Genomic DNA, 22,491 nt, shown 5'->3' with positions numbered 1-22,491 from the left:
TGTGTAATCTACCAACTGGACAGATATTGCCACTAGAGTACTATTTCCTGATGACAACCATGGGGTATGTTCCCTTTTTGTTGGGTGTAAGAGGTATTACTTACCTGTAATTGTTGTTTTCTGAAATTCTGACCTGTATATAAATTCACATTCTTGCGCCTGTTATAGCTGCTATCGCTGAAGAACTCCCACTGGCAGGCATAGGAAATAAACAGTGCAAATACTGGGCAGGGAGATGAAAATAAAGCCCTTTTCTGAAGAATAAACCATGTCCACACTGGAGCATCTGGCTACCAGGAGCAGGTGAGATTTGCTTTGGCAAGAGCCTTTGACATACTTGCACTAAACAGTTTCTGGGTAGAGCTGATCAGAAATTCTTCAACAAAATGATTTTCTGTCAAAAAATGCCAATTTGTCAAAACTAAAACTTTTTGTGAAAGGGAAAGGGTCAGTTTCGACAAATTCCTCCTCTTGACAAATTGAAAAAGTTTTGAAATTGTTGAAATGAAAAGTTCCATTTTTTTGGTTCAACATGGACTTTTCGTTTCCGAGTTTAAGTTAACGTATACTAAAAATAGTTTTTAAAATAAAAAAGGTCAAAATCAAAAGAAATCTTATTTTATCAAAACAAAATGCTTCTGTTGACCTAAATTGATTTCCCCCTCCCAGGTATTTAGTTTGTGAACATTTTCAAAACGTTGACTTTTTGTCCTGATTCAGGATGAGAAATCAGAAAAAATCTTCCCAAGGCAGGGAAACAATTTCTTGCCCAGCTCTATTTCTGGAAGAACACAGTTAGGAATGCCTAAAATACAACATGGATGTCTGGATCTTCCCAACAATTGGGATCCCACAATATTAAATGATTCCTGTTCCCAAAAGCAGCACCTCAAAAGTTCTACTGCAAGGACCATAAGAACGGCCATACTAGGTCAGACCAATGGGCCATCTGATCTAGTCCAAAATCCTGTCTTCCAACAGTAGAAGGTGCTTCAAAGAGAATGAACAAAACAGGCAATCACTGAATGATCCATCCATTGTCCACTCCCAGCATCAAACACAGACTGGCATGCGCTCGGTCGTCTTTTCCACCACATTACTCTCCCAGAGGCAGTCACAGCAATAACTTTATGGGCTTTGTTTTGGAAGCAGGAGTAGCTAGTGCCCTGAGCTAACTGTCATTGCCTATAAATACATCTTTTACAACTCCATTCCTACACAATATAGTTAACAGACAGATACAGTCCGTCCGTCCCCCAACTTGAATATAACATGCATATTTTTAGCACTGGATTTAGTTAAATATGGATAATACACTAGCCACTTTACAGATAGTTAAGTTTTCAGAGTCTCACTTGGGCAGAGATTATTCCTGATTATTCCCTCAAAAAAGATTATCTTGCTTTTTTTGCAGGCCTCGGCAGCCATTCTGTCTTGGACTGGGATCTTGCCCCATCTTGCATGTTAAGCGGAATTCATCTAGGTCAGTATGGGGACCAGTTGAATGATGCACCAAGTGGTGTTTGTGGTTTGGAGTGTGGCACTCTTTGTGGATCAATACAGCAGTACTGTGCTGCTGGAGAAGCCATATTTCAAAAATGGCCTAAGAATGACTAAGACTGCGTGCCCCAGAGCATAGCCAAATGCCAACTCGGGTAATAATGTTCTGCCTCCCCAAATACCCGTTGAAGCTTCAATCACATACACTTATTTTTTTCAACTTTCTGCCCCAAACTCTTGCAAAGATTGCTCTGTGCTTTTATTCAGTTGCTTTGTTCCACCCTAGAAGTGACTGCATTTCAGTAATGGGGTCTATAATGCATAACTATAGTAACACAATGCCCTTCAGGTGAAAGGGTCTGCTCAAATTTATTATTTTTTCATTATTAAACTAATTTATTTTGGACTTAAAGAGCCACATGAAATAACCAATCTTCACACTGGCAGAGTTGAGAGTGAACATTCTTATTCTGGTGGGTATCTGACAGTCTAATCCAGGGGGAAGTTTCACTTTTCCCACCAGCAAACTTACAGCCTCATGATGAAAATGGAGAAATTCCAGCTTATGAGTAAAATCTCTGAAACCTCCCCTGGTGACAGAAGTCCCTTGGTTATCCATGTTTCAGAGTAACAGCCGTGTTAGTCTGTATTCGCAAAAAGAAAAGGAGTACTTGTGGCACCTTAGAGACTAACCAATTTATTTGAGCATGAGCTTTCGTGAGCTACAGCTCACTTCATCGGATGCAGTAGCAAGGCAAACTACCCAACTCCCTAATCTTGCCTTGCCAGATCCTCCTGTAGCAGTAACAAGGGAATTCAGTTGCCACGGTCCCTTCAGACCTTGGCTTCTCTGCCGAGACTGCCAGTAAAGATAACAATATGCCAACTAGAAAAGGAGTACTTGTGGCACCTTAGCGACTAACCAATTTATTTGAGCATAAGCTTTCGTGAGTTACAGCTCACTTCATCGGATGCATACTGTGGAAAACACAGAAGATGTTCTTATACATACAAACCATGAAAAAAATGGGTGTTTACCACTACAAAAGGTTTTCTCTCCCCCCACCCCACTCTCCTGCTGGTAATAGCTTATCTAAAGTGACCACTCTCCTTACAATGTGTATGATAACCAAGTTGGGCCATTTCCAGCACAAATCCAGGTTTTCTCCCCACCCCCCCACCCCCAAACCCACTCTCCTGTTGGTGATAGCTACTAAGCTATCACCAACAGGAGAGTGGGTTTGGGGGGGAGAAAACCTGGATTTGTGCTGGAAATGGCCCAACTTGGTTATCATACACATTGTAAGGAGAGTGGTCACTTTAGATAAGCTATTACCAGCAGGAGAGTGGGGTGGGGGGAGAGAAAACCTTTTGTAGTGGTAAACACCCATTTTTTTCATGGTTTGTATGTATAAGAACATCTTCTGTGTTTTCCACAGTATGCATCCGATGAAGTGAGCTGTAACTCACGAAAGCTTATGCTCAAATAAATTGGTTAGTCGCTAAGGTGCCACAAGTACTCCTTTTCTAGTTGGCACATTGTTATCTTTACTGGCAGTCTCGGCAGAGAAGCCAAGGTCTGAAGGGACCGTGGCGACTGAATTCCCTTGTTACTGCTACAGGAGGATCTGGCAAGGCAAGATTAGGGAGTTGGGTAGTTTGCCTTGCTACTGCATCCGATGAAGTGAGCTGTAGCTCACGAAAGCTCATGCTCAAATAAATTGGTTAGTCTCTAAGGTGCCACAAGTCCTCCTTTTCTTTTTGCGAATACAGACTAACACGGCTGTTACTCTGAAACGTGCCAACTATGGGTGTCCATATCACAAACAAACACCTGCCCACTATGAACAGGGGTGAACCACCAACTCATTGCATGCAGCTCACCAGACGGTACACTAAACCCTTCGCCCTTACCCTAAAATTCTCGTTGTGAACACCAGAGTTGGAGATGGCCTGAAATCGCGTGTCCCTGTAGCTGATTTCTGCGGTCAGCTGTTGGATGATCTTCTGCACCTCGTCCACTGTCTTAGACACCAGGTGGTGTCGCCGTTCCACCTGTAGACATCAAGCAAGTCACTTTACATCATGGCGGACTGCAAACAATCTCTGTCTCCAGCCAAGAGATCACCTGAACCTGGGGCATCTTGAAACGTGTGTGAACACATGCGTGTGTGTACAGAACTCTGGGCAATAAAGGTTTAGAGTTCTCCTCTTGATAATTGCCAGCTTACTCCATCTGGTAATAATGGAGCTCTGGCTGGAGGCTCTAAAGCAGATGAGGCCATTCAGGAGTGTACTACAGCATGGAAGGGTAGGTAGAGAATTCATTATCTTGGAATCTCCAACACCTGGGTACACTCTCATTCTTTGGCCGATTTTAGTTTTGGCCCAAGACTATGCAGCTTTTCCTTTGTGTAGGCTAGCCAGTCACTGATCCAGGAACTGTAGCCTCCTAGGAGCTTGTGTGGCTCAGGTATTCTCTGCTGGGTCAAGCGCATTGTGACAGAAAACACTGACTCAAATTCATTCCTGGCGTAGGCTGACGCAACTCAACTGACTGGTCTGAATTGGTTCAGTGGCCCTGTATATGTGAAGCATAGGAGCAATTCCATTCCTAAAGGGTGCTGAAGCTCCTCCTCTGTGCTGATCTCAGCGGTAACCACAAGCTCTCACGAGAAGTTCATGCCTTGCTGTACCCTCCCTGCAGTCAAGCAGTATCAGCAAAATATTGATTATCACGAGTTTCAGTGGAACGGAGGAGGTGGAGGATGAACTGAGGTGCAGGATGGGCAAACCAGATAAATAAGAACCAGCATGAACTGTCCCACACCAGCACAAGTGCAAGGCTCATACAGGGATGATACAAGATACAGGCAAGAGTCAATTATTTAGGGTTTAATCGAAGGAATATACAAGATCATGCCTAGTGAAGGACACTGGCATATTCTACACATGTTCCTCACACATTTGTCAATATGGGATGCAGGCTTATCCACACCAAACCATTCTGAGGCTAGTTCATTGCTACTACTAAGTAAGTTAATTAACATATGCCTAATTACTCCTCCATCCAGGGATCGCTATGCAGGATGATGAGTGAGGACTGTTCAATGCACTTCCGTTCATCCCAGTGCCTGATCTTATATGATGAGGATAGAGGCAGTGAGGAAGAAACCCAGCAGAAACTCAACAGCCAGCGTTAGCAAAACTAATTGGGAGAAAATGAAACCCACCAGAACCTGCAGCCAAAATCCCAACCAAACTATTTGCAGATTTGAAATCGCAACATTTTGAAATAACAGCACTGAGGCTCAGCGAGGGGAAGTGATTTGCCCTTAGGCCACACAGTAAGTCACTGGCAGAAACAAGAATAAAAGCCAGGTCTACTCCCAGTCACTTCCTCTGACCTCTGCACCTTAGTTGCCACTGATTCACTCTTCATTAGAGTACTGTGTCTCTGAAAACTCACCATTGCCATGGTGGTTACCACTACATCTCGTAATAGATGAACCTCAGGCCCCAGAATATCTTAGGTCTGCAGAAACAGGATGGAGGTCTTGGGAGAAGTGGCTTTCCCATGAGATCTCTGATGTTTGCCACTTCCCATCACAGTTATAAACACTGTACTGAACAGCCTCTTTTGCCATATACTGGTGTTTCCCTTTCCAGATCCCAGCTTTGGGAGTGTCAAAGCAAATGTTAAAAACTGAACACCAAAGTATTAATATTTTGAATATCAAAAATGGGTTTGATTTGGGATCTGGAGCCAAGTGTAGGTCAGGTCTAATTCGTCACTCCATCTCCATCCAATACATATTTGGATTTTTTCGTTGCTACAGGAGTGGGTTAACAACACTGATTCAGAAAAAAAAGCAGGCAGTAGCTTGCAGGCAGGCTGGTGGCTGGCTGCTGCCCTGCCTCCCTTGGGAGGAAGATCAATGACCGAGGAGTGGATAGAAGAATCCATACACTTAATAGACAGTTGTAAAAAACCTTTTAAGTTAACATGCATAAATTATTACATGGTATCTGTGCTGGTTCATTATATGATTATAAGTTTTAGCAAACAGGCTGTGAAGTGACATGCTTTAATACAGAATAATAATGATTAATAACTGGAACCTTGTCTTTCTCACTTAGGCGGATGCTGGAAGGGAGTCGCTCTCTGAGGGATGGGAAGCTTCTGGTGGAACCTAAAATTCTGGTGGCTCCAGGCCCCATTTAAACGCTACTTCTGGTGCTCGGTACCACTGCAAATGAGGCAGCACACTACCACAAATCTCTCTATGCACAACCATGCCCTCCGGTTCCTGTGTCACCCTGCAACAGAAATCTTTACAGCGAGAAGTACTAATGGGCAGAGTTGGCTGGAAATTTTCGGATGGAACATTTTTCCATTGGAAAATGCCAATTTGTCAAAAGTGAAACATTTTGCAAAGACGTGTTGATGTCAGTGATCTTGAGTTTAGAAAAAATGAACAAAGTTCTGATAAGGGCAAAACATTTCCACCTTTTTGAAACAGAAGCCTTGATTTTCTGTTTAATATTACTTTTTGTTGAATTTTGGTATTTAATAAATAAATATAAAATATAAGTTGAAATTGGAACAAAACATTTTAGTCGACCTGACAGGATTTCTCATTGTGCAGACAATTTCAATTTTTTTTTTTGTTTTGGTCCATTTCAGAACAGAAAAGAAAAAATTCAAAATCGGAGCAGTTCCCGTGAAATTGAAACCTGGTTCCTGCCTAGCTCTCTTAAAAAGGTTAGATGGCTTGTTTAGATAAGCATCCAAGGTTTAGGAAAAGGATTAGTATTCTAGTATTATCCACCTCTTCCTAATTATTAAACACATGCATTATCTTTCCTAGAGACAAACTTGCTGCTATATTTTTGGTCCTGTTTCTACCAAATCTGGGTCTTTGGCTGGATAAAGATGAACCCTAGAATCTCTCCTAGTTCTAAACACAAACAACTCCAGCTGTAACCACATTTGAAATTCCAAGTTTGGAGGACAGAGCCCAAAACACAAACTAATTCTGAAGAGGGACAGGATGACCATGTAGAGAAAAGCTAAGAGGCCACCATACCAAATCCTTTGCTAAGGTTCTGAAAGGGAAGCATTGGAAATGTCACTAGAAATCTTATCATGATACTTAAGCCCCATTTTGTCCCAAGATTCAAGAGTCAGACAAGCATCCAACCCTTGAATTCTGAACTTTTCAAGACCATCCCTACTTGTGGAGACAGAGAAGAGACATACACACAAAGACTTACCTTATTCTGGATGTAAAATTCCACATCTTCTTCAGTGAATGGTTTCATGGTAGGAGTTCTTCCTTGTGCTCCAAAATTTAATTTTATTCTCTTGCTTGGTTCTGGGTGTTTGAGAACCACTTCCAGCTTTTGGTCTGCAGCCTTCCTTGCCTTGCAAACCCAAGACACCTAATTCCTCTGTGGATGGAGAAGAGGGGAGACAAGCTGGGAGGTTTGCTTGTTTTTTCCATTTTGTGTTACAGTTTGTTTCAACTTACTAGGAAAAAACATGTCCAATTATCTTTTTCAAGCTCTGGTTTTATTAATTATTATTATTATTTTCAAATGGCGATTCTTAACATATATAAAAAATATCCCAGACACTGCTTTGCCTTTGGTCTGAATTCGAAGCACCTTTCAGACTTTGTTGGGGATTCAGAGCTCTCTTGCCCAGCATTATTTGCTGATTGCCACAAACACTTCCCTGTTTTCTAACTCTTATAACTAGATCGTGTATAAACCCTTTCAAAACACAGAGAAACACTCCCTTGTCGAGGTCAATCCACCCACTTTCCTTCTGTAGCTGTACTGCTAGGTTTACTTTCAGATCACTCATTTGGGTTGCAGTCCACGGCCTCTGCTCCTTATATTTCCTCTCTCTTTCCTGCTGTATTGACAGTAAACGTCCCACCGCCTGTCCCCAGACTGCAGTTTGCTTCGCTTTCTTTACAATAAACAGATATAAAGCTTATATTATTATACTCTTATTAGCTGCCAGCTGCCCAGATAACAAACCCAACACATCGTTAGAAGGGAAAACCATTGATTGGGCCTTATCGATCTGATAAGAGTTGGTGGCTTTTAAAAAAAGGGTACGTCATCCTGGGGGAGAGTGGCAGAGCCCTGTAGAGACGTGCTGCAAACTGTCCCTGGTTAGGAAGAATGGGCCCACTGTTTAGCAAAAGTTATTTTGGCCCAGATCCACAAAGGTATTTAGGCTCCTAAACTTCCACTGATTTCAGCAGAAGTTAGGAGCTTAAACACCTTTGAAGGTCTGGGCCTTTTCCACTCTGTGTTCTCCCAGCCCTCTTTTGTGTGTTATTACTTGTACAGTGCCAAACGCAATGGGGCTCCTGTCCTGACACTACCACAATACACTTATTATTGTTCATTATTAGCCAAATGATGATAATGTGCTTGGTGCTTTACAAGACCCAACAGAAAATATGGTTCCTGCCTCGAGGAGCTGATAGTCTAAAAATCAAACCTGCTTCTGTATCTCCCAGGGTATTTTCTATTGTCCGTTTATTTAAAGCATTAGCCTCCCAACCTTCCCGCCACTCGTTCTCCTACTCCTTTTGGGGCCCTTCTTTAAGGTGATGGCCCAAAGGATTAGCAACGTTGTGAGCTTTGCAGGAGAAGTCAGATTTAAGGTGGAGAGAAAAGGGAGTGTGGAACAGTGGGCTAAGGAGGGCACTGCAGGAACCAGGGATAGAATGGAAGAAGATGTAAGGAGAGGCGGGACAGGACACACTGGCAGAGCACAGGGAATGAGGGAGGGTAAGGAACATTTTAAATATTCAGACTCAATTAAAAAAAGTGTCCTTATTTCCCCTCCCCACCCTCTTAGTTCCTAGTTAGAGATTTCAAATCCAGGAAGGTATGAGGACGCCGTAGTCATTTTTCTTCACCTCATACACCCACAAGGCTTGTATGTGTGTGGTGGATTTCAGATTCCCGTTTTCCCATGCCCACCAGCTGTCTGGTGCGAGAGCAGCTATTGGACAAACAGGCATCAAGGGATCTGGTCCCAGTCATTTCACATTAAACAATAACACACAGCACTTGACGGTTCGAAAGCACTTCACAAAGAGGAATTTAATTCTCACCTCCCTCACCCCATGAGGGAGGCGAGTATAAGCAGTTTGGGCCAAGGACCCTCTTTTTGTCACATGCATGCACAGCACCTAGCACAATGGGGGCCTGACCTTTCTTTGGCAGCCTCTAGGTGCTACTGCAGTGCAAATAATAAATCATCATTAGGATTATTGCCCTCCTTTTACAGATGGGGAACAAAGACTAAGAAAGGAGAAGCGACTTGCCTGAGCAAGTGTCAAAGCTAGGATGAGAACGCAGGAATTCCTGACTCCCAGACCCCTGCTCTAACCAGTAGGTTTTGCTGCTTTATTTGCTTAACTTTAGTTAATTCCAATGGAAAACAAAAAAGCCAGGGGGCGGTGCAAGAGCTGACCCCAGCAGCCAATGGCAGACTGTGGTGTACCGGCCCATGGGGGATTCCAGTGGATTTTGACATGCCTATTTTGGAATCACAGTGTTGCTGAAGGACAGCCAGGAAATACTGTGTACAACAAAGGGAAAGCCTCTGACACAGGCAGTAAAAGTTAGGTAAGCACAAGGAGTGTCAGCAGCTCCTGCTGGAAAGTGAAAGGGTCGGGTTTGGCCAGAAGCAGCAAAGCAGCATGGGCAGCAGGTGCTTACTTGTCCCTGGCCTTGTGTCAGGATCAACAAGTCAGAGGCAAATACACCAACTTGTTGTTACAAAATACGCGAGGGAGGGAGAGCACTCTAAAGGGGGAGAGAATAAGAGGGTTGTGGGAGGGTAAAGAAAAATAGAGAGAGTGGGGTAGAGAAGGAAAGAAAGCAGGGGAGAGAGAGAGAGAGAGAGCTCTGTAGAGAGAGTGGGAAGAGAACAGAGAAATGGAAGAGAATATAATCCAGGGACCCCCAATGAGCACTTCTGGGTGGGCTGTACAGCAGTTTGTTACAACGGTGCAGTGAAGCCTCCATCAATCTTCAAGCCATGAACCTTGATCTCCAAGCCAAATGCAGGATTTCCAGAGGCTTTTTTGACCAGCTAAACTAAAAAAGCACACCTGAGCTCCAATCTGGCCTCCCTATGGCTGCTTCAACCCTCATCCCATTTGTAGCTGAAAATAAAACTGGAGAGGGAGCAAACACTCAAGGAGGAGGGAAAGAGAACCAAACCACAAAGGCACCTGGACTGGTCAAAGCAGTGGGGTACATAACAGGGATGTGCTGCCAGAATGATAAAAACAAACTCCCACAAAAGTGCTTCCCCCCAAGTTTATGAGTTTAGGAGACATGGGCATCAGAGAGAAGTGGCGAGGGAACAGGGAAATCGATTCATTTGTTTGGCCATTTGAACAAATGGCTCTCTCAAACCCCTAACTAAGGAGTGAGGCAGCACCATGCAGCAGACTCCTCGTGAGTACCCTTCCTGGGAAATACTTAGACTTTCTTTCTAAAATAGAGAGTCTGCTCAGTACTAACTGTAGCTCTTTGAGTGAATTATCTGTATGGATCACACTCTTGCAATGGGGCGGCATCCTGGGGCTTCCATTCAGATCTTGTTAGAAAGCAGTATCAGTCAGGGCCACATGGATTCTGAGCAGGCATGAACCAATGCTGAGTGAGGATAACAGAACTTTATTTAAGTAATGGGGAAAACCAAGTTTAACTAAGGGAGTTTCCAAAGTACTAGGCCTCTGTCATAAATATAAAGGGAAGGGTAAACCACTTTAAAATCCCTCCTGGCCAGAGGAAAAATCCTCTCACCTGTAAAGGGTTAAGAAGCTAAAGGTAACCTCGCTGGCACCTGACCAAAATGACCAATGAGGAGACAAGATACTTTCAAAAGCTGGGAGGAGGGAGAAAAACAAAGGGTCTGTGTCTGTCTATATGCTGCTTTTGCCGGGGACAGAACAGGAATGGAGTCTTAGAACTTTTAGTAAGTAATCTAGCTGGGTATGTGTTAGATTATGATTTCTTTAAATGGCTGAGAAAAGAACTGTGCTGAATAGAATGACTATTCTTGTCTGTGTGTCTTTTTTGTAACTTAAGGTTTTGCCTAGAGGGATTCTCTATGTTTTGAATCTAATTACCCTGTAAGATATCTACCATCCTGATTTTACAGAGGTGATTCCTTTACTTCTATTAAAAGTCTTCTTGTAAGACAACTGAATGCTTTTTCATTGTTCTAAGATCCAAGGGTTTGGGTCTATGGTCACCTATGCAAATTGGTGAGGATTTTTACCAAACCTTCCCCAGGAAGTGGGGTGCAAGGGTTGGGAGGATTTTGGGGGGAAAGATGTGTCCAAACTATGTTTCCCAGTAAACCCAGTTAAAGTTTGGTGGTAGCAGTAGAAATTCCAAGGGCAAAGGGTAAAATTTTTAATTTGTACCTTGGGGAAGTTTTAACCTAAGCTGGTAAAAGTAAGCTTAGGAGGTTTTCATGCAGGTCCCCACATCTGTACCCTAGAGTTCAGAGTGGGGAAGGAATCTTGACAGCCTCAAACTGGAGCAAGACTTAAGCATTTGAGATGTTTCAGATGGAAAAGACCTTTTATATCACATCTAATCCACTTCCCCTTGGACACTGCAAGATTGTGCCCTACAATATTCTCTGGGGCTGTGCCAATTTTTAAATACCCCAAGCAACGAAGCTTCCACCCCTCCCTTTGGGATTCCACAGTAGAAAAGATCTCACTGTCATGATGTTTTGCCAGGTGTTCAGCCTAAATTTTCCCTTTCTCAACTTCATACCAATATCCCCTAAGAAAGCAAGACAGACAGAGAGCTGGAGCTTTGTTTTGAAACAGTTCAGTTCAGGATGGCTGGGAGTAAGCAACCAAATTCCTCCCACTGCAGTAACACATCCAGTCAGTCAGACACTAAACATAGGTACATTCTGGAATGAAAATAAGCCCTAGCACAGCTAAGTGATCAGCAATGGGGACACTGATGGCTTTGCAATATCAGGGTCATAGAATATCAGGGTTGGAAGGGACCTCAGGAGGTCATCTAGTCCAACCCCCTGCTCAAAGCAGGACCAATCCCCAATTAAATCATCCCAGCCAAGGCTTTGTCAAGCCTGACCTTAAAAACTTCTAAGGAAGGAGATTCCACCACCTCCCTAGGTAACGCATTCCAGTGTTTCACCACCCTCTTGGTGAAAAAGTTTTTCCTAATATCCAACCTAAACCTCCCCCACTGCAACTTGAGACCATTACTCCTTGTCCTGTCCTCTTCTACCACTGAGAATAGTCTAGAACCATCCTCTCTGGAACCACCTCTCAGGTAGTTGAAAGCAGCTATCAAATCCCCCCTCATTCTTCTCTTCTGCAGACTAAACAATCCCAGTTCCCTCAGCCTCTCCTCATAAGTCATGTGTTCCAGACCCCTAATCATTTTTGTTGCCCTTCGCTGGACTCTCTCCAATTTATCCACATCCTTCTTGTAGTGTGGGGCCAAAAACTGGACACAGTACTCCAGATGAGGCCTCACCAATGTCTAAGTAGGTCACCACAGTCTAAGTAGGTTAGGCCAAGACATCCAGCTGGAAATAGACCATAGAAAAATGCCAACTGCCCCAGCGTTTCAGCCTTAGTGAGCTAGTTTGCTAGTCCATGAAACCTTCCATATTAACATTTCCTGGTAGCGCAGCTCACCAGCGTGCCACCCAAGCAGTCTTGGTCATTGGTACTCTCTTGCCATTTTGTGATTGCATCAACTCCCACATAAGAAAGGCCATATCGGGTCAGAGCAATGGTCCATCTAGCCCCGTATCTTGCCTCCTGACAGGGCAATTATCGAGTGATCCATCCCTTGTCCTCCACACCCAACTTCTGGCAGTCAGAGGTTTAGAGACACCCAGAGCATGGGGTTGTATTCCTGCCCATCCTGGCTAATAGCCATTCATGGACCCATCCCCCAAGAAGGTAGCTCATTCTTTTTTGCACCCTGTTATGCTTTTGGCCTTCACAACATCAAGCAACAAGGAGAATGAAGAGACCCTTGTGTGGGGCTAGCAGATGGAGTTAGGGATCCTTAGAAATACTGTGCAGAGTAGCTGTCTCTAGCAATGACCAACTGCTGCTCAAGCCGTTTTTCACGCAGGCTGCTCTGGGACAAGACCTGCACTTGATCGGTTTACTTTGGGCAAAAAGTTCTCTGCATTTTACTTTTTCTTCCTTTAAAAAAAGCCCAGATTTGTTCAAAAGCGATGTTTAAATAACAGTGCCCTGGGAGCGTTTAGAGGCGAGAGGAGGAAAGTTTTCTGTGAGTGCTGCTAATTCATTGTGACAGCATTGAAGTCACACACAGCTGCCACATTGAAATATGCTCCCCCCACCCCCATTTATTTCCTGTCCACGGCCTCCCTTCTCCCCCCACCCTCCCCCTTACCAGGGAGCCCACAGGCCACTCGGGGCCTCGTTCAAATCGGGCGCTGCATGATGTCGTCATTGGAGGGCGCCTTCACCAGCAGCGCCTTCACCACCCCCACCAGCACCCTTTGTTGACCGCAGGGCACAGAGTGGCCACCCTACCCACTGGGGTGGGGCTTGGCCCCGCTGGAGCTGGTCGCCCGCTGAGGGGAGAAGCTGGTCATGCAAGTGTCAACCTTGCTGGGCGGGGGCAGAAGGGGGAACCCTCCTCTGATTGGCTGCCTGCCCCACGGCCCTGTCTCCTGGGGGAGAGCAGCCACTCAGAGCTGCTGCAGGAGGCTGACAGAGCTCTTCCCCCCTCCCCTCAGGGGATGAGATAGGGCTGCCAACCTTCCAGGATTGTCCTGGAGTCTCCAGGAATTAAAAGATTATGTCATGTGATGAAACCTCCAGGAATACATCCAACCAAAACTGGCAACCCTAGGCTGAGAGGAGGGCAGGGCAGGGAAGGAATAGTGGCACCATGCTCTCAGGAGGGGAGGAGGAGCCGAAAGATCCCAGGAGCTCAGGGTGTCTCCGCTGCCCCCTCCTGTGAACAATGGGCAGGAGCACCGGGCGAGCAGAGCGGTGCAAGCCCCCCAGCGCCACTCCCTGGCAGGAGCATGGGGGGTGTGTGTGATGGGGGTGGGGAGGGCCCCCCACTTGCTTTGGCCCAGGGCCCCTAAAAGCTTAATCCACCTCTGAACGCACCATATGTGTTGAAAGGGGGGAGGTTTGTGGAGTTGCCGTGTGGTTGGGGTTGCAGTGGGCTGCCAGGTTTTTCGCATTTCAAAAGTGCTTACCCCAGCTATGGTACTTACCTGGCTCCCATCACCCTAGTATTTGAGCACTGCGTGTGATGTATTCATCCTCCCCACATCCCTCTGAGCTAGGCTGAGCCATCATCCCCATGTCACAGACGGGGAACTGAAGCACAAAGAGATTAAGTGACCCACTCTGGCTCATCACACACGGGAAGGCTGTGGCAGAACCGGGAACCGAATCTGGACTGCCCACAGCAGGTCAGTGCTCTGCTTCCTCCCACCACCAGGCTTGGGAAGGAAGAGAACTCCACTCCAGCTGCCCGCACCCCCTTGTGGCCTAGGAGAGGGGTGAAGAGCCCTTGGAGCTTCAGAAAGAGTCAATATGAGGGACTGGAGGAGCAGGCAGATGTGGGGCTGGGGGTGTGAAATTAATAGCTGGGCTGTGGGGGCAACACACAGTTAGCTAATTAGACTGTTGGGGCATGGGGAGAAGGTGGCAGCTCTGCTCCATCAGCAGCCCCGAGAGCTTCTGTAGCAGGGCCAGAATCGCCTCATGCTGTACAGGCAGGGGAGCTGGCAACAGCGTAACTGCCACCCCTGGGGTGTTCGAGAGACCAGGTGGGTGAGGTAATATCTTCTATTGATGGTGGGCAGGGGGAAAGACAGGCCAAAATACTATATAGGCTTTCAAAATATTATGCTTTGAGGGGAATAGCTCATCACTTTTGAGCATTTGGGGGATGGGAAGACCGGCAGCAGCTCCAGCTGCACAGGATCAGTCCAGATCACATGGCCAGGCTCAACATGTGTAAAAGCCCAGCCCCAGCGCTGAGCCGGCAGGCCCACAAGGCCGATTTTATAAAGTTACTTTTCACACTAGAAGTGCATTTGGGTAGTGCTCAGTATTACTTCCCCAAAGGCCCAGGCCCCATGCAGAGGGAAGGCAGCCTCCTCACCAGTCGTCAAGACTTCTTCCTACAGCAACTTGGCTTTTGCTTGCAGGTTACAAAGTGTTGCCAGTGCTCATGATATTTGGTGTTTGTCTTAGAGACCCAGGTGTTGAAATCAAGTAATTATATGAGAACCTCAGCTTTCTTTTTATAAAAGCCTCATAGGATATGGCTACAGCTATGTAAGCCCAGGGTCAAGCCTAACCCCCACTTGCGTCCACACACCCATTGTGCTAACTTAGGGCTCAGGCCCAGGGCCCTAGGACCGTGCAGAGCTGGAGGGTCTGAGCCTGTGTTAATCTGGGACCTAGGGTCTGACCCCTGTTGCTTTCCTGTGTGGACGAAGACCCAGCTTGACTCAGGTCCCAGAAGTCCTCCAAACGTATCCCAGAGTTCCCAGAAGCAGAGGAGCAGCACTACAGGCCGCAAGCACAGTGGCTGGAAGTGCCATGGCTGCCTGGCTGAGCATGGTGCCTGTGGCAGCTCTTGCTCCAGCTCCTCCCCACTGCTGGGTAGGGTTACCATATTTCAAGTTCCCACATGTGGTGTTTAGATGTTGCTTGTAATTATTAGAACTGGGAGCACTGGCTGTTGGGAGTCTGAAAGGACAGGAAACAGGAAGGAGGGGAAGGAGTTGAGAGGCTGGGAGAAAGCTACAGAGGGTGCAGCAGCAGCTTGGTAAAGAGATTTCCACTTTGAAAATAAAGTCCTGTTGAAGTTTGTTAGTACCTTGCCTGGTTGATACAACATTTTGGCAACGAGGATGGATCTTCTGCCTCTGAACCCACCTGCACCCTTTCTGCAAAGCCCAGGTGAGCCTCCAAGTGCTTTTACTACCTGGATCCATATGTTTGAGACTTATCTGCTTGCAATCAGTGCTACAGAGATTTCTGAAGAAAGCGTGCTCTGCTAATCCCCTGCCTTGGAACAGAAGGGCAGCATATTTTTTACACTTTTCCCCTTGCAGATGATAAATATGAGACTGCACTCACTGCATTAAAGAACTTTTTTGTACCAAAAGTTGTAGTAGCTAATCGCTACAGATTTTGCCAGCATGAGCAGAAACCAGGGGAAACTATAATGCAGTATATTGCTTCCTTGACAAGTCTGATTGTAATTTGTGACTTTTGGAATATGACAGATGAGATGATTAGAGACCAGCTCATTGAGAAAACAGCCATGCTTCATGTAAGAGAATGCTTACTTCTAGAACCACAACTTACACTAGAAAAAGCAATAACCATTGCTACTCAGATTGAGTCAGCTACAGCTGAAGCCAAAATAATGAGCATGGATACAGGAGGCACAGTCCAGGCTGTGACTCCTTTGCAGAAAAGTTCACTATCGCTGCAAACAATTACAAGAGGAAAACTAATGAAAAGCCACCGAATCAGCAAATCAAAATACAGTAAAAGCATGCTTTTGCTGTAGATCCCCACAACACCTTGCAAGCGACACAGGATGTCCAGCAAAAGTAGCTCAGTGCAATCATTGCAAAAAGATTGGGCATTTTGCTAAAGTATATCACAGTAGCCAGTTCAATCAACAGGTGCATGCAGTTACAATACCAGATGTTACTGTGCTGAGCGTGGACAAAATCGCTACTGCACATATTCCAGAACAGATAAAGTGCACGGTAAACGTTTCTGCCACACCCTCAGGCAAACCACACTATTCAGCTAATGTTGGACACTGGCTCAGCAGTATCTATACTTCCTGATTCCATCTATTTGCATTACTTTAAAGACGTGCCTCTTACTGAACCCAAACTTCACTTGGTGTGCTACTTGAAAAACCATATTCCAGTACATGGCTGCCTGCCAGTAATAGTTACTTTTGGTGATTGCTGTGTAACTGCAGAGTTCTACATTGTCCAGAAGGTCACTCCTATCCTTGGCAGAGATTTATTAGCTGCTTTACATCTCAGGGTAGTTAATGGACGAATTGATCTTCCTCAGCAAAGCACTCTTGTGGTACACACACCAGTTTCAGCCGGGACCCAACACCAGGTTGAGGAGAAACTCGGCTGTGCTTATGGGTTTCTGCATAAAGTTAAAATGCGGAATAATGTGATGCCTGTACGACAGAAGTTACGGCGCTTACCATATTCAGTCAGGGAAGCTGTTTCAGAGGAACTTAGAAAACTTGTTCAAAAGGACATTATTGAAGAGATCGACTCCTCAGAATGGGTTTCACCTATAGTAGTGATGCAGAAGGGTGGAGGCATTCACCTTTGTGTGGACTTAAGGGAGCCGAATAAAGCTATTGTGATTGACAGCCATCCTCCTCCTCACATAAAAGAAGTATTTGCAGAACTCCGTGGAGCAAAGATGTTTTCTACTCTTGATTTGCAGAGCGCATACCACCAGGTTATGTTGCATGAAGATAGCAGAGACCTCACGGCATTTATTACACATGAGGGACTATTTCGTTTTAAACGTGTTCCATACCATCTCGCATCAGCCCCAAGTGCCTTCCAAAATATCATGTCATTGATACTGAAGAATCAACATGGAGTTCAGTGCTATCTGGATGATATTATTGTGTTTGGAAATACTTCTGAGGAGCATGACAATAGCCTGCAGTCTGTACTAAACTGCATCAGCTCAGCAGGCCTCCAGTTTAATAGGTCCAAATGCAAATTTAGACAAACTGAACTCTTTCTGGGGCATACAATTTCACAGGCTGGACTAAAGCCTATCCAGATCATATCCTGGCAATTTCAAACGCTCCTCCTCCAACAGATTTGCAAACCTTACGTTCCTTCTTGGGTCTTACCTCCTGGTATGCAAAATTCATTCCCAATTATGCTTCTGTCATTCAATCGTTACAAGAATTACTACAGGGAAGTTCAACCTTAGCGTGGACAATGGATGCACAAGCTAGTTTTGAAATGGTGAAAGACTTGATTGTCCATAGTCCAGAACTTGCACTATTCAGTCCTGCATTGCCCACAATTGTAACTACTGATGCTTCTGATTATGGACTTGGGGCAGTTCTCACACAACTGCACGAGGACAACACAGAGAGGACTGTTGCATTTGCTTCAAGGACACTAAGTAATGCTGAGAGAAAATATTCTACAGTCGAAAAAGCAGCACTTGCTTGTGTCTGGGCTACTGAAAAATGGAGAACTTACCTGTGGGGCCGCACATTCAAGTTGCGCACAGACCACAGCCCTTTGATGACGTTGCTCACCACAAAAGGACTGGGAAGAGCAGGATACCGTTTTGCTCGATGGTCTGCAAGACTACCCTCTTTCAATTATGAGCTGGAATATAAGCCTGGAAACCAAAATGTGGTCGCTGATTGCCTTTCTCGCCTGCCTTTGCCTTCACCAGATGGTCCACCGAAAGATGAGGATGTAGTGGTTGCGCTTATTACAAGCACTCTCACTGCAGTTACGAGAGAACAATTTCAAGCTGCTTGTTCAATGTGTCCAATTCGACAAAAACTACGGGAATTTCTGACAAAGAGATGGTCCAGTCACCCTAAAAACCTTGACCCAGTTGTGCTGCCTTATTTTAGGGTTTGGGATGAACTTTGTTTGATGGCTGTGTGCCATGAGGTACACACCGGCTCCTTGTGCCAGAAGAATTACAGTCAAAATTCATACACCTGGCACACGATACTCATCCAGGAATTGTCAGAACCAAATGACTATGGGATCTGTATTGGTGGCCAGGGAAGGACTCTCAAACTGAAGCACTCATAAAATCCTGTGTCACTTGCCAAATGCATGATAAGACAGCAGTGACATGTACCCCTCCATTATAGCCTGTTCCTCTTCCTGAATCTGCATGGGAAAAAGTGGCGATTGACATTGTTGGACCCTTTGATACTGCTCCAATTGACTGCCGTTATGCCATCACTTTAATAGACTATTTCAGTAAATGGCCCGAGGTAGTGTTTACATCGCAAATCTCTTCTGCTACAGTAATTAAGTTCCTCTCTTCAGTTTTTAGCAGGGAAGGTAACCCCAAAGAACTGGTTTCAGATAATTGTAGTCAATTATTTTCCCTGGAGTTTGAAACTTTTCTAGCACAGAGGAAGATTTTACACAGAAGGTCATCCCTATATTACCCTCAAGCCAATGAGGAAATCAAACAGTTTAACAGAAGTTTGAAAGAGTTTGCCAACGGCTAAACTGGAAGGGCAATTGTGGATACCCTTCACTACTGATTTCTTGCAAGCACACTGGGCTACACAACATGCCACAATGCAAAGATCACCCGCAGAGTTATTGCATGGGAAACAGATGAATACTAAACTGAACATTGCTGGATTGTTAAAGGCACGACCTGAGGCCCCAGCCGAGGATGATGTGAGAAAAACAGTTGAACAGAACCAAGCAAAGTCTAAGGCTTTCACAGAGAAGCAGTGGGGTGCTAAGAAACCAAAGTTTGAGTGTGGTTCCTTCGTTAGAATATGAAAACCTGGAATTTTACGCAAAGGGGACTATATAGTCACAGCTCCTCTTAAAATCATAGAGATGAAGGGGTGAGTATGAAATGCTTCTTATCTTGCACCTGCCTATGCACCAAGAGGAGATTATGCCAACACCCAGTCTGCACTGGATGACTTCACCGTAGTACCAACACAACAAGACATTGCACTGGAACCGGGGCTTGAGAGACTGCCTGTCAGACCCAGACGACCACCTGTCTGGACTAGAGACTATTTTATGTAGTATCTACAGTGTTTTCAATGTAATATTTCTGCCAACAATATAGTGTCTTGTTTCATATTTGTTCCTGTGGTTAGAACAATAATGTTTATTTTAAGTGGGAGAGTTTCTTAAGAGAGGAGGGAATGGGGTGTTTAGATGTTGCTTGTAATTATTAGAATTGGGAGCACTGGCTGTTGGGAGTCTGAAAGGACAGGAAACAGGAAGGAGGGGGGAGGAGTTGAGAGGCTGGGAGAAAGCTACAGAGGGCGCAGCAGCAGCTTGGTAAAGAGGTTTCCACTTTGAAAATAAAGTCCTGTTGAAGCTTGTTAGTATCTTGCCTGGTTGATACAACACCACACAGAGGACACTGCCCACCCCCACCCCGCACTGTTCCTCAGACGTTCTTGTCAACTGCTGGAAATGGCCCACCTTGATTATCACTACAAAAGGTTTCCCCCCCACCCCGCTCTCCTGCTGGTAATAGCTCACCTTACCTGATCACTTTCGTTACAGCGTGTATGGTAACACCCATTGTTTCATGTTCTCTATGTATATAAATCTCCCCACTGTATTTTCCACTGAATGCATCCGATGAAGTGAGCTGTAGCTCATGAAAGCTTATGCTCAAATAAATTTGTTAGTCTCTAAGGTGCCACAAGTCCTCCTTTTCTTCTTGCCAGGAGGAGAGGTAGCTGTGGGGGATGGGACTGGGGGAGGGGGGCGGGGAGGGACACAGTTTCTACTGTACAGTTTCTTTCCACTTTGACTATCTAACATTTATAAACAACAAGTATAATGGCCTCAAATAAATGTAAATCAAATTTAAATGTACCTTTTTACATGCAGTCAGCCATTTCCTACTGCACTTCTTGGGCCCATGCACATTTTTTTGAAGAGCGTATCTTGCTCAGCAGTGGTTGACTGCTCATCAAGTAGCCATGAAAGTCTTTGCAAGATGTGTGCCTGAAGTTGTACTGTACAAGCAGGATCCCATTCAGCGATTCAGTCAGTACCATGCCACCCTTCCTTCTGCGCTGTTCCCGGCTGGGGTGTTGCCTTCAGAGCTGGCAGCCGGCCAGCAGTTGCCACGCTCCAGCTGCTCTGAAGGCAACACCCCCAGCAGCAGCAGTACAGAAGTAAGGGTAGCAAACCAGTGAACACGCACACTGCTATTAAGGCTTGCCGGGAATTGCAGTTCTACCAAAACTGATGTTGGAAAAAAGACGAGCAAGGAAAAGTGACGGACATTTGTTCATATTTCAAAAAATCTGCCCGAACAGAAATTGGAGGACCAAAAAAAGAGCTCATGTCCAGGAAAACCTGGATGTATGGTAACCCTGTGGGCGGAGCTTGCCTGCAGCAGGGAGCAAAAGCTGACAGGCAGGAGCAGCATCCCCTTCCCCAGCCATGCTGAGCTGGGAGCTCTGCTGCTTCCCTTCCCTGCAGGGCAGCTGCATTGGTCCCTCTCTGCTTGCTGCCCCTTGCTCTCAGGCCCGCCCTGCCCTCCCTGGGGCTGTGTGGGCATCCTGCACTGTGAGGGCAGTGAGTGACAGCCAGCCCCAAAACTTCCCCACAACCTCCCAGGGATCCCATATCCCTGCTTCCTAAGCTGCAGCAAGGGCAGGGCTAAGGGATCCCGAGGGTGCTGGAGCACACTACACCCCAGGCCTGAGTGATACATTTCACCCTCTGCAGCCGACACCAGCCAGGCTGGGTGGGTGTCTTTTCTCTGATACCTTCATTTTATGTCAAACTTCAAAACAAACAGACAAAAACAAATAAAAACCAACCAACCAAAAACACCTTCATTGAACAGCCCAGTTTAAAAATTAAGAATTGCAAAGTTTCATTATAATTTGACAGCCCTGGAGACTGATGTGCTAATTATCCTCAGAGCAGGTGCACATGGGTATTGTCCTGCCATGGGACTCAGCCTGGGGAGCCCAATTATCAGATTAGATGGTAGTTCAGTATAAAGCCTTCTCAAACTGCCATCATTTGACTGAGATAGTCACCAAGGGAGCGGATTATGGACTTGTATGTTCTTTATGGGCACCTGAGGCCTATCAATAGCCCCGCCACAGTTCGGAAACAGGGTGGGCAGTAGAGTTTTCCCACAGTGCACCACATTCCTAGGGCTAGAGTGTCAACATGTAGAAGGTGGTAGGCACTTTGGGATATGTTTACTTTGACTCGGATCTGTGCACTACAGTGTGGACGCCTTCAAGCACAAGTCAGAAAATTCTTAATCTAGGGTAAAAATGCAATGTAGACGCTCAAGCCCAGGGTTCCTCGATCAGATGACTTGAGTCCCACCAACTTTAGACTTACATTGCTGTGTAGACATGATACCCTTAGTTGCAGAGACAAGCTTGAAAACATGAATGCTAAAAGCTCAAAAAACTCGAAAGCAAATTGACCCCCACATTTATTTTTCACAATCTCGTGATTTTTGAACACTTGCAGTTGGAAATACACAGTATCCTAACAAAATGTTGTCCAGACCAAATTTATGAGCTCTCACTGAAACACAATCTCAGGTAGCCCAGGATAGTAGTTTTAAAGCCAATCTGCTTGTAACCATTTCTGCTGGCTATTAATGTTTCTGCCCTGTGTTTAAGAAAAACTAGGTGATCTCTTAAATTACTGCAATAGAATACACCAAGCCTCAGCAGAACAGAGTTAAATGGAGTGTTTTCTTCTTAATCATCAGGGAATTACCATTGGCAGCTCATCTCTCCTCCTGGCTATTGCAAACATTCAAGGACAAGCAAGAGGGTTAAGCAGACACCAGCAAGAAGCCCAACTGATGGTCTCTAACTGGATGTGTGATGTGGCATGTTTGCACCCCACACATTTCAGTGTAATGGAAAACCACATGTGCAATTGCTTCAAGCAGGATTTTGTCATGATTTCCTTCTGGAGGAGATGTCAAGGGCTATTGCCTCAAAGGAATAATAGCAAGAGCAGAGATGTGTGGCAGATGTTAACTGGGGCTTGATGAGTGCTAGTTAATATTCAGCTTTGCCGAGTAATTGGATCATAGGACTTGGGAGGCAGGCACAAAGATATTTGTCTAGGTTCACCTGCATTGAGAGGCATTGGGT

At 45.4% G+C, this 22,491-nt stretch overlaps 1 protein-coding gene across 1 annotated transcript in view; it reads right to left on the bottom strand.

Annotated features, from left to right (window-relative positions):
• The window catches only part of MAB21L3 (mab-21 like 3), a 30,108-nt gene extending 9,796 nt beyond the window's left edge, over positions 1-20,312 (bottom strand). The window contains exons 1-3 of the mRNA XM_074947532.1: positions 20,217-20,312; positions 6,778-6,954; positions 3,415-3,555 (exon numbers count right to left, since the gene is read on the bottom strand). Coding sequence (XP_074803633.1) covers positions 3,415-3,555; positions 6,778-6,825 — 189 coding nt within the window. The 5' untranslated portion in view covers positions 6,826-6,954; positions 20,217-20,312. The remainder of the gene's footprint in view (positions 1-3,414; positions 3,556-6,777; positions 6,955-20,216) is intronic.
• Between the last annotated feature and the right edge of the window lie 2,179 nt (positions 20,313-22,491).

This window comes from Natator depressus, chromosome 1, assembly GCF_965152275.1.
Source record: "Natator depressus isolate rNatDep1 chromosome 1, rNatDep2.hap1, whole genome shotgun sequence".
NCBI lineage: Eukaryota > Metazoa > Chordata > Testudines > Cheloniidae > Natator > Natator depressus.
The sequence above is the reverse complement of the archived record's forward strand: the minus strand, read 5'-3'. Positions and strand labels throughout refer to the sequence as shown.